Source organism: Bos indicus, chromosome 20, assembly GCF_029378745.1.
Source record: "Bos indicus isolate NIAB-ARS_2022 breed Sahiwal x Tharparkar chromosome 20, NIAB-ARS_B.indTharparkar_mat_pri_1.0, whole genome shotgun sequence".
Classification (NCBI taxonomy): Eukaryota; Metazoa; Chordata; class Mammalia; order Artiodactyla; family Bovidae; genus Bos; species Bos indicus.
Genome location: NC_091779.1, coordinates 22,958,183 through 22,971,069, shown reverse-complemented (window position 1 = coordinate 22,971,069; position 12,887 = coordinate 22,958,183). Strand labels below are relative to the sequence as shown.

The 12,887-nt window shown below is 41.8% G+C and overlaps 1 protein-coding gene across 2 annotated transcripts in view; it reads right to left on the bottom strand.

Annotated features, from left to right (window-relative positions):
• ANKRD55 (ankyrin repeat domain 55) overlaps nt 1-12,887 on the bottom strand; it is a 113,176-nt gene that overhangs the window by 39,177 nt on the left and 61,112 nt on the right. The window contains exon 7 of one of the 2 annotated variants that reach the window (XM_070774659.1): nt 4,138-4,266. The exons of the other annotated variant lie outside the window; for it this stretch is intronic. Within the exon in view, the coding sequence (XP_070630760.1) occupies nt 4,138-4,266 (129 nt within the window). The remainder of the gene's footprint in view (nt 1-4,137; nt 4,267-12,887) is intronic. 2 annotated transcript variants of the gene reach the window in all.

The following is a 12,887-nucleotide window of genomic DNA, read 5'->3' as shown; positions in this document are numbered from 1 at the left end:
CTATGCTCAATTAATCCCATCCAAGTGGGCTGCTTCGTGCTAGGACCCTGATCTATACAGTGGGAATAGAAAAGAGGCAACTGGGAGACCTGAGGTGTGGAAGGAAGAGGTCTTGACAACCACCTGGACGTGAATGATGATAAGGAAGGAGTGTTCATGGGCCACCTGGAGGCCTTTGTCTTGGACTGCTGGGAGGATGGAAATGTGATGGGAAGGAGAGACTGTGGATTCAGTTTGAATGCGTTGACTTTGACACATCCATGGGAAATGATGGGAAGATGCCTGGTAGAGCTGGAAATGTAAGATCTATGATTTCTGCAGTGTTGAGGAGTGAGAGGGAGATGAAGCTGAGAGAGACCTGTGTAGACTCCTGATAAGTGAGTCCCATCACAAACAGGTGGGAACATTCCCTGAAGCGACTGAGATTTCATCAGGGCAGACTGGATGCAGACAGGGACAGGGTTCTGCTCAGTGTTAGCCCAGAGAGAGCCAAGCAGTGGAGTCTCCTGGGCAGATGGGGAAGGTGAATGAGGGCAATGGGCCCACAGGAGGGACCTGAGAAATGAGGGCAGAAGTCAAACATTCTGGGAGTGCCCGCTTACAAGACAGTGTTAGTTTTTCTGTTGTGTCTGACTCTTTGAGATCCCATGGACTGTAGCCCACCAGGCTCCTCTGTCCATGGGGATTCTCCAGGCCAGAACACTGGAGTGGGTTGCTATTTCATTCTCCAGGGGATCTTCCAGAGCCAGGGACTGAACCCATACCTCTTATGTTTCCTGTATTGGCAGGCGGGTTCTTTACCACTAGCACCACCTGGGAAGGCCTTACTTTCCGGGCCCAGTGTTTCAAATCTTTACTGCTTTGATTACCTGGGTCAAATACAGGGGCTTTATTAACCCAAAGTACTGTCACTTTAAGTATTGTCTCATATAGTCACAGAGAAAAGCCCTAAGTTCAAATGAAAGGAATAAATGACAACAACAACAGGAAATAGACCTATTCATATGGAAAAACTTCAAGAGGAGCAGAGTGCTGTCCCCATGGTACAAATGAAGAGGATGGCTAAAGGAGGCACGTGTAATCCTGGTTTTGGCTGACATTTGGAATTACCCTTGGTCTTCTCTGAAGAGTAAAGGTCAAAGCACATCACTTCTGAATTTTAGTACTAACCACAGGGAGTGAGAGGGTGCATGGTTCCTCCAGAGTAAGATTCTAAATCTTTTGGAGTCTGGTTACAGATCCTCATTGAAGAGTTGAAGAAATAGTGGACACCTTCCTCAGAAAAACGTATGCTAACATCCTCACAGACCCACCCATGCAATATCACATGTGATTATGGGCGTCCTAGAAGGGATCTGTCATGTTAATCTCTCCCCCTTCCCATGCCACATACAAAGTAGGTGCTCGCTAAGCATTTATTAAGTTAATGAGTATGAACATGTGTGAGGCATTATAGTTAGTTTACAAAATCACAGGTCAGAATGCAAATATCTTAGGTAGGAGTAGCTAAGAGGAAATGGCAACCCACTCCAGTGATCTTGCCTGGAGAATCCCAGGGACGGGGGAGCCTGGTGGACTGCCGTCTATGGGGTCGCACAGAGTCGGACATGACTGAAGCAACTTAGCAGCAGCAGCAGCAAGATATGAATTCATTTATCATAGTGGTTTTCAACCCTAGCTGGGCATTACAAGCTCCTAGAGGAAGGGATAAACGTTACAAAAATATTAACACCTGGGTTGCACCCCAAAATAATTGACTGAAAATAGGTGTGGGGCTTGAGTATCAGTATTGCTTAAAAGCTCTTCAGTTGATTCTAATGTGCAAGTGAAGTGAAGTGAAGTCGCTCAGTTGTGTCCAACTCTTTGCGACTCCATGGACTGTAGCCTACCAGGCTCCTCTGTCCATGGGATTTTCCAGGCAGTAGTACTGGAGTGGGTTGCCATTTCCTTCTCCAGGGCATCTTCCCGACCCAGGGATCGAACCCGGGTCTCCTGCATTGCAGACAGACGATTTACCCTCTGAGCCATCAGGGAGGTCCTAATGTGCAGGTAAGTTCTAATGTGCAGGCAGGATTAAAATCAATATAGCAGATAAAAACCACACCATTTAGTAGAGAGAAAGATTATGTAGATAGTATGTTAACTAAGCTTTCATAGAGGAAATTGGGAACCGTAATAAAAACTATAATCTCTTCCAGTTACATAGAATGTTACATATCACTTCATGTGCACAGTCTCATTCATACCCCAAAGATACACCAATAGTTAAGCCAAGCAGGCATTGGTGACTTTTCTCAGAACAAATCCGGTTCTGTTAACGCAAACTCAGATCCTCTGAGCTGAGGACATTTTTCTTTTGATTTTGCAAAATTGCCTCTTGGAGGATAAAAACAGGGGTTCCCACCCACAAAGAGCCCAACTCATTAGATCTGGAGTGGGGTCTGGGAATTTGTCATTTTACAAGCACTGCTGATTCAATTGCAAGCCTGCATCCCAAGCAGTAGCTCTAAACTGTGGGTGCAGTGGATGAAGGTGGAGCAGAGGCGGCGTACAGGTAAGAATTCCTTGGGGAGATTTTGTTAAATGCACGTACAGGAGCCCCATCCTAGATTGATGGAATCAGAGAACAGGGGTGATGAGAGTGAAGATACAGAAAATGCTTGATTCCGATACCAAACGTCACCCCAGCTGAGAACCAACACACATGGGATGTTTCTTGCTTGCCCAGCCATATTGCCCTGGGGCCACTGCTGCAGTGGTGACCCCTGGCCAGAGGACTGGGTGCTGGACAGGGACTGGCATGGGGGGGCGAGGCAGCTGATTAAATACTGAAAGTATGTAGGAGGGTGCTAAGGGCAGGTGGGATGACAAAAACAAGCTTTGTTCATTTCAGAGTTTTGCCAGGGCTGGCCCTGCTACAGAGTAACTGAAGCCAAGCTTGCAAGAACAAAAACAGAGTAGTTTCCAAATCACTTCTATTTCCCCTTGATCTCAGGCCCACATGTCAACCCTGAAAGTGCCAGGTGCCCTTCTCTGCCATGTGTGGCACGTGAAAACACCTAAGTGAAACTACTGTCAGGGCGCATAGAATCAGGGGCATGCTGACTGCAGTTCAGCAGGGGTCCCTTTATAGGGCTGATGGAAATAAACAGTGGGGATGTCTACATCAGGCATCAAAAGACAGAAGAGGCTGGCAGTTTTGTTCAAAGGATGCATAGTACTGCTCTCAAGGACAGAAGAGATAACTCTTAATCAATCCCTTTGAAAGATTTCCCTAGACAACACCTCAATAAATGTTACTAATGGTCATTCTTTCACCTCAGTCTCAGTTTTCCTCTCTTTGGGCTGTAGATTTATGTTTTCTCCAGTTATATGTACTGATACAGACTCCCTTTGGGGATAGCGAGGTAGGGTGCCATGAGCCTCTGTTTTCAGGATTCAGAGTAGAACTCAGGGTCACCTGGAATTATTCTGCTTCAGAGGATTTGGAAAGAAGAAGAGCTTCATGGTCCAAAGACTCTGAAGGGACTTCCTAGTAATTCTTCGAAGAATTATCATGGAGCACTGTGAGCCCTCAGCAAGCACTGCTGGAGCGAGTGAGGTATGTATATATGTGTATGTGTGTGTGTAATAGCCAAGGTAGGCTCTGCCTGATATTCTGTAACTCCTCCTCCTCTTTACCTTAGTAGGATGTCTTCTCAGCAACTGATGTACCCAAATGCTCCAAAGTGACCGATCTGCTGTTGTCCCTCTGGGTATGGATGGAGGGAGGAGGGCAGCATGTATGTATCTTGCTTGCTCTGTCATACGTATAAGTGAAGTGAAGTGAAAGTCAGTCAGTCGTGTCCAACTCATTGCAACCCCATGGATTATATGGTCCATGGAATTCTCCAGGCCAGAATATTGGAGTGGGTAGCCTTTCCTTTCTCCAGGGGATCTTCCCAACCCAGGGATCAAACCCAGGTCTCCCGAATTGCAGGAAGATTCCTTACCAGCTGAGCCACAAGGGAAGTCCTTCATACATACAAAGCCCACATCAATGCTGGGACTGTGCCTTACCAGTCTGACCTACTCAGAACTATTAACATTGCTTTACACCATTTACACTTGAGACAAGCCCACTGGCTAGTTTCTCACCTGGACTGCCCAGTGGAGAGCTGTTTTAAAGTCTTTATCCACAAGGGTGGGGTCTGCCCCCTTCTTCAGCAGCATTTGGGTGTGCTGAGGCCGGTTGTGGAAAGCTGCCCAGTGGAGTGCTGTCATCCCCTGCAAAACCACAGTCAGAGGGGCCGAGATGAGCACAGGCTATTAGGAAGGAAAGTGGAGTACTTTCTCCCCAGGCCCAAAGGCATCACCAGATGCGTTGGTTGCTGTCTGTCAGTTCACTTGTTCCTTAAATCATTCATTCAACTGATACTCCTTGGGTTCCTGCTTGATGTCAGGCAAACAGGTGTCAAGGATACTATAGGGAATAAGATCAATGAGATCCATGTCCTCGTGGGAACTCCACTGTGGTAGAGGAAGATAGATAATAAATGCAAATAATAACACAAACAAGCCAAAGGATTTTCAGGATTGTTGAATGCTATAAAGAATGCACCTGGGGTGCCATGACAGAGTAACCACCCCGGAGGTAGGGACTGTTCTACATGGGCCTCTGGGAGTCGAGGTAAACTGAAGGTAGAAACCAGCGAGCAAGTCACAGAGGCAGACACTTGTGATCAGAGTACGCTGGGATGCCATCTCCCACCACCAGACCAGAACACTGTCTGTTTACTAAAGTATCCCCAGAGACTGACCCAGGCTAGATGAAAAGCAGTTGGATGGATGAATGAATGAATAGGGAGAGGAGGAGAGCCATGCGAGATGCAGCTGGAGAAAGAGGCACGGCTGATCCTTGGAGCATGGGATGGGCAATAACCTATATAAGGCATTTGGATTTTATTCTGAAGTCAATAGAAAGACAGGAAGGATTTTAAGCAGGTGTTAACATGACCTGATTTACACTGTTTAGAAGAAATCACTCCGTGGCAGCCTGGAAATCAGATCTGGATGAGCCAATCTGGTGAATTCCACCTTCTTTCCTAGCTTAAGCTCACATGTTAGGTATGGTTTCATAATAAAATGAACTTCTGCTGGGAAACATTTGCCAAAAAGAACCAGTAGTATTTGAGAGTGGACTATGAAAAGATGGCCTCTTCTCACTGCATATAGCTCACAATTACATGAAATATATCTGAGATGATTCTAGATTAAGATGCCTGGTAAAGGGAGCAAAGGAAGTGGACAGCTTTCTCTTTTTGCAGTTGTTTCTGCATATAACACAGTGTTACCACCTTGGCCTTCTCTGCCTATCCAAGATGAGCTGAGTGGAGGAGACGGGCTGCAGCCTAGCTAGAAGGGCAGAGCTATTATTATTCCAGATAATACATTAATAATGTTCCAGATAATACATTCCCTGGAGAATTGAATGGCAACCCACTCCAGTATTCTTGCCTGGAGAATCCCATGGACAGAGGAGCCTGGCAGTCTATAGTCCATGGGGTCACAAAGAGTCAGACACGACTGAGTGACTGACACACAGATAATACATGAATATGTATTGCTCTAGAGTTGGTGATGGACAGGGAGGCCTGGCATGCTGCGATTCATGGGGTTGCAAAGAGTCGGACATGATTGAGCGACTGAACTGAACTGAACTGAGAGAGCTTTATGAGTTCTTCTGTATATCATCTCAATCCTCCAAATAAGCTTTTGGATTAAATATTGTGGTGAAGTCTGTGGTACTCACCAAATTCTATTTCCTCTTACTCCAGGGCACATACTCAGTCTACATGCCCCAATTTCCCGGCAGATAGGTGCGGCCATGAGACTGAGTCCTGACCATTGCCGTGTGAATAGAAAGGATGGAAGAATGGAAGCCCCCACTCCTCCAAGGCCTGCCTAGAAAATAAAAACTGTGTAGTCTTTTATATATTTTCTTTCCTCACCTGGCAACTGAATAGAGGGGAGGCTAAGTCTCAAGAAGATGCTGGAATCGAGTGATTAAAAAGTCCAGGACCCTGGTTGATGAGGCAGGACAGGGTCACCTCATCAACCAGCACTGAACAATGAAGCGAGCAGGAAAAAGCTTTTATTATGTCGGACACTGAGGTTTCGAGCTTTTGCTACAGCAGTTGGTCAACTCTGAGAGGTGTCACTGTCCTTCCCATTTTATGCAAGAGGAAGTTGAGTTCTAGGGAAGTTCTCAAGCCTGTGACTGAGCACAAAACTGAATCTAGGGTTTGAGGTTTGTGGGGCAGTGAGATTAGAATGTAAGTCCCCTTGACCAGTTCCACATTCTAAATCATTACATTATGGCCTGCTTTCCAGTTTCAAGTGTCATATAAAACTGAGCCTCCAGATACTCTTAAAGATATTTCAAGAAATATGGAAAATAATGACCGTCTAACAACAGTGGAACTTCTTGTTCTTATTCCTGCAGCTGAGTATTTACTTGGGGTTCAGAATAGCTCAAAGCATTTCAGTGGGTCTTTATTTTTAATTTGGCCCTCTGGAATTAGAAATTTGGACTCCAGGGAATCAGATTCTTTTTATTGTGCAGTGATTACCCCTTTCCCAGAGCTGAGTACGGTTTGCTTTAGAATCATGGGCTTCATTATAAAGTGCCACCAGCTCCAAGACTACAGACATCAGAGACGATTCTGAGTTACTGGAGTATAAGCTCATGAGGGCAGGGCCCTTTTCCGCCCTGGAACCTAGAACGGTGCCAGGCACATTGTAAACGCTCAGCAAAAGCTTATTAAATGAATGAGCGACTTCTTATTCTTCTTGACGGATTTTTTTGCTTTTGTAAAATTTGGCTTTGCTTTCTAAAATCATTCACACAAGAAAGACAGAACATGACTTCGTTATAGAAAATGAACTTGTCTGCTATAATCATTGTTATCAACTGTTCAGTTGAAACCTGTTGAAACCTGTTAGAATTCTTGATGAGTCCTCCAAATGAGGTAGATGGCAATCACTACATGCAGAGAGACTGATTTAGCCAGGTGAGAATTCGGCATGAAATTGTGAATTAATTTAATCCTTGTTAGGACACTGTTAATCCTTGTCTCCTAAAGAGTTTCTAGGCTTTAAGAGTTTTTCTCTTAAAGCAACCACCACCCGTCCTTAACTCCCTGTTGAAAAACCAAACAACAACAACAACAAAAATGAAAACAAAAAAACATCAGCTCCTGCATATTTTAAAAACCAGTGCAAAGGGCTACTACTATTTTTCATATACCTACTTGTGCCAAGTTCATTCACTTCATTGAATCTTTACAACGATCCTGAGAGACAGGTATTTTTAGACTCATTTTACAGGTGAGGAAACTGAAACACAGGGTAAATGATTTCCCTAAGGTCACTGACTGGGTATAAGACAGGCTGGGATTCAAATTGCGGTCCCTCCCACTCTGGAGGAAATTGCTTGTTCCACACATCAAGCTAGTAGATTTCATTTTGGAAATGAGCTCAGATACTGGAAAATTTTTTTTCTTTGTGATTTTAGCTGGATTTGGGATCTTCTCACTTTTTAGAATGGTGATTCTCAAGCATAAGGGTTGCCACCCTGTATTATTATTTATTTCATTTGGCATCACTTCTAGTTTTCTTCTGAAAGTGCAGCTGGCAAATATTTAGTTTAGTAAGCTATTAAAATATATATACATATATATATATATATATATAATCCCTCCCACCCATCCTCTACCTTGGAATTTGGGATCAGTGTTATAAATCGCTGTTGATCCTCTGAGTGGCCCCAAGTCAAGACCTGAATTACTCAATTAGTCTCTAAATAATAATCCATTATAATATATAATATAAATATGTTGTATATTTATCTTACAATACAAACAGCCTTCAAACATTCATTCAAGTCAAGAGAAATTTCCTGTTGCTATTGTTTTCAGTTGGGCTAATGAGAAATAAAAATACACCCTCTTAGAGTTAGTAATATGAAAACCAAAACTTTCAAAATCAGCTCAAATGCAACTCTTTGTATTGCACAACACACTTTGTTCAGGAACTGTTTTCTACAACTGTGTCCTCCTCCTTTCGGCTTTTTTAACACTGCTAGCACATCCTAGTCGTGTTATGTTAAGACTGGTGGCCATTTAAGGGGCAGACTTCCAGCTTGGCAATTTGTGTCTGCCCTGAGCTGTGACAAGAATTAAGATTTAGCTGTGATGCACTTTAATGGCAGAGGCTGTGGCTTATTCACTACTGATATACCCAAGAACATGGTATGTATTTGAGAAACGTTCACAGGCAGAAATAATCAGTGAATCGCAGGTTATCCAGGTTCCCTTGGATTCACAGGGAGTATAAAACACCAGAGTCTGCTGAATGCAAGCCAGCCACCTGTGTCTAAAGTGTGACGCCCCACATTGAGGACCCAACTGGGCCTTCAAAGAATCTGAGAGCTGAAAGTCTAGGAGTCTCTGGAAGATATGTTGCAACACATACCCAGATTGCCCTGGTGACAGTAGAATTCTACTTCTTTGAAAAAGAAGGTATGCTGGCTCTGAGTGAAGAGTAACTTACATTCATTTAAGAACATAGCTCTCTAGAAAGTTTTGGAGGGAGATGTTAAGTTTTGGTTGACTTAGGAGCCATTTCGAGATTGTTGATAGAAACAGCTGTGTGTGATAGCTGTTGTGTGCATGGCAGGCTGGCTTTGGAACACACTCTGGTGCACATGAGTAATTCTGTGCCTTGAACCTGTGCCACCAACATTTCAGTTAAGGGCTTTTAAGTCCTATCGTCTTCTCAGAACTTCTTTCTTTTTTTCCAAAACCACTGTAACTTTTGTGCTTTATGAAGCAGAAATCTGATTCAGTGTTCAGTCGTTTTCTGTTTCAGAACTGTACTTTTAGACCAGCTCCTGCAGATGCTAAAAGGCACAGAGACAGAAACGTGTGATGTGGCTGGCTGCTTCGTTCATCCCGCATCTTGGTGCACCGGGCGATAGAATTCTAGCAGGTGTTTGCGAGATCAGCAAAACAATTCTAGGTCATTTGAAGGATCTAGAAGTTCACAGGAGTCCAGTTTAGCTCTGTTTGACATTTTTATATTCACATACTATTAATTTTGTGACTATCCCTCACAAAAGTTACAGAGGGTCTTCTGTGTACAAAAAAATGGAATAAAGGATATAATTTAAAAGAGTCTAAAAGAACTTCTAAAACAAGATAAGAAATGCAGTAATGAAAGCCATTTTCTTCAAATTTATGTGGGTAAAAACTTACAATTATAGATCACAAAGATTAGTAAGGCATTAGCAAAAAAAGCTTGCATGTAGATATTGCAAATTTCTTCTTTAAAATATTTTGGTATCTGTTTTTCAATATAATTTTTTGTAATGCTATGTATTTTATATTATGTAACTTCAAACATTTTTCTGAGAAGGGATCCACAGCCTTCTCCAGTATGCCAGATGTGTCCATGTCGTGAAAATGGACAAGGACTCCTGCCCTAAAATCTACAATACGTTTTTGAAGCTCTCAAATGATATAAAATCTTATTTTTTTGAGAGTAGATTTGGAAATAATTAAAAGTCACAGGGAGTCAAATCTGGTAAATAAAATGAGTCATTCATTGAGTTGAGTCAACACAACAAAGAGGGAAAGGACAATAAAATAAAATCATATGCCTATTTCTTGAATTTAATAATTTAATTCTTTATCTAAATATGTATTTTAGGGGCACTCTACTATGTGCAAGTTACTGAACTAGATTCTAGGGATATAGAGATAAAAAAATACATGATCTGCCTCTAGGACCTTATGGGGAAAGGAGGGTCTGAGGAGAGAGGAAGTGAGAGCTCCTAAGTAGCACGGGACTCTTATTTGTTAAGGTGTTCATTTTTAGAATAAAAATTCTGGTGCATTAAATTTTTTTGACTTTATTATTTTACTTTCTGCCAGCTGTAGAGCAAAAAGATTTCTAAAATCAGGGGCTGTTTCTATTGATTTTGCCTTTTTTAACAAACAGTCCTTGCTTGTGCTTGAATCTTGGGAATGTTGTAATTAGATTTTATTGCTAAGAATTATATCCAAAGATTTACATCTGTTTTTGCAACTTGGATTTATTTTCTGTGAGTGCTATTGTAATGTAAGTTTGGACTGTCAGGCCACTCATAAAAATCTACTTATACCAGAATGTGCATTAATATAGGATCAACTATCTATTTTAAATACCATGCATCACAATGCTTTTCTGGATAAACGCATTCAAAATTCTAATGCAGATGCCAATATTTTATAGTCCCTCTTCATGGGGTGCTCTTCCTGCCAGAGCTAAAACGAAAGCAGGAGAGGTTAGATTCCAGGAATTTAGCAACTTAATTCTCTGTGGCTGCAACAGACAAGCCCCTCTCTTTGTCAGAGATTCCCCTGAGGTCCCAAAGAACAAAGGCACAGGACATCTGGCCATCTGACCCAGGGTGCCTTTCCCACAGTGTTAAATCCTGCAGTGTGGATAGCTTCCAAACAAGTCACTTTATAATTAAGCAGTGTGGTTAATGAAACAAGAAAAACAAATAGATCGTTGGAATGAGAACAGAGTTCAGAAATGAAACCACATATTAAAAAAAAAAATCTCGTAACAAACTAAAAGAAAATTTAGCATGATGTAGTTATGTCCCTAGGGGTAGGAAAGACCTTTAAAAAGGATACCAAAAACAAAAACAATAATGGACAAGAACGATCATCTTGATTATATCATATTTTAAAATTTCTGTAGAGGAAAAGACATCACAAACAGTTCTAAAATAAAGAATAGACTATGAAAAAGCATTTGCAATTCAATAGCAGACAAAGGATTGGTCGGAATATAAAATAAACTCCTATGGGAACTTCCTCAGCAGTCCAAAGGTTAAGACTCTGCGCTTCCACTGCAGAGGGTACAGGTTTGATCCCTGGTCGGGAAACTAAGATCCTGAAAACCGTGTGGTGTGGTCAAAAAAAAAAAAAAAAAACTCCTATGAATATGTAAGAAAAGGTGAATGGACAAAGGATCTAAATAAACAGGCAATTCACAGAAGATCTAAAAATGCCCACTGTACCTATGAAATTATGCTCGTTTTCATTGGCTATTAGGGAAATGCAAATTAAAACAATAATAAGAAAATCCAACAACAAGAAAACGGTGGTAAGCACGTTTTACACTATGAGTGGAGCTATAAATTGATGCAGTTGTTTTGAAGAACAACCACGCATGCATACTAAAAATTGAAATAGGGAACCCTCGTACACTGGTGGTGGAACTGTAAATTGGTGCAGCTACTACAGAAAACAGTATGGAGGGTCCTTAAAAAACTAATAATAGAACTACCATATGATCCAGTAGCTCCATTCCTGGGTATATATATCCAGAAAAAACAAAAACACTTATTTGAAATGACACATGCACCCCAATGTTATAGCAGTATTTTTTTACGATAGCCAAGACATGGAAGCAATGAGTTCCTATCAATAGATGACTGGATTAAGAAGATGTGGTAATACATACAAAAGATTGAGAAAGCATGTATATACATACTATATATATACACAAAAGAACAATTACCTGGGGGCCAAGGTGGTAGGGTGGAAGTAATCAAGGACTTCTAGTATTGTAATATTTAACTTTTTAAGAAGCAAATGTGTTCATGTATTACTTATTCAAGTAAAAACTAATAGTACAAAAAATGTTTCAAGTCACTGAGCTCAGAACAGGATAGCCTCTAGAGTGACAGTCATCTCTGATATAAAGTGGTACATATTATGTTTTGTTTTACATGAGCAATTAGAGGATGGCTGCAGAAAACATTTTTTTTTTCCTTCTCTCCCCCTCTCCATTCTTTAGTTTCAGTTAACAGTCTGTCTCAATTAAGTTAGATTTCTGTTAATTGATCATTTAATCTTTAAGCATTATTATGACAAGCTTGGGAGTCCTTTAGTTATTCTTGGGAAATAATTTTATTCAAACTCTGTAGGGGATATGTCTTGCTCTTTCCTCTTGTCATCAGGAAGCCATAATGCTTCGCCAGCACTAGCTTACCTTTTCCCTGATTTCTTTTGCCTTTGCTGTTTCGCTTCCTGCTACTTAACAGATGTACAGTGTGTGTGTGTTTTAACTGTTACTCCTTCATATATAATGGAGACTCTACTTGGAACTCATTGGAAAAGTGATTATGGGGTGGGGGTGGGGCCGAAGGTGACTGCTTATTCAGAACACTGAGAAGCCAAATGCAGGAACTCTACCAAGGTAATAAATGGAAAGGAAAGCCTGGGTTGTGTTCTTTCCATTTCAGAACTATCCTTATTTCCCAATGGCAAAGAGCAATTTAGCCCTTGCAAATTTATATGGATTGGCTCACACCAGCAATATATATGGGCTTCCCTGGTGGCTCAGATAATAAAGACTCTGCCTGCAATGCAGGAGACCCACGTTTGATCCCTGGGTTGGGAAGATCCCTTGGAGAAGGGAGTGGCAACCCACTCCAGTATTCTTGCCTGGAGAATTCCATAGACAGAGGAGCATGGCGGGCTACCATGGGGTCATAAACAGTTAGACATGACTGAGCGACTAACGTGCACACACAGCAACATATATACTAAAGAAAAACACAGGCAAGCATTAGTAGTTGGATTCAGATGGGTTTCAGACATGCTGTGATATGGTGTGAAGAGGAAGCTATGACACCGAAGGCAAGTGTCCTTGTTGAGGCATCTGCTCAAAAAAGCCAATAGGTCCAGTGCTGGTGTGAGACCAAGAGGAGTCTTCTCTGGGAGGTTGCTTTGCACAAAAAGGAACTACAGACTTATCCAATATTAACCACATATTGTCTGGAAAGT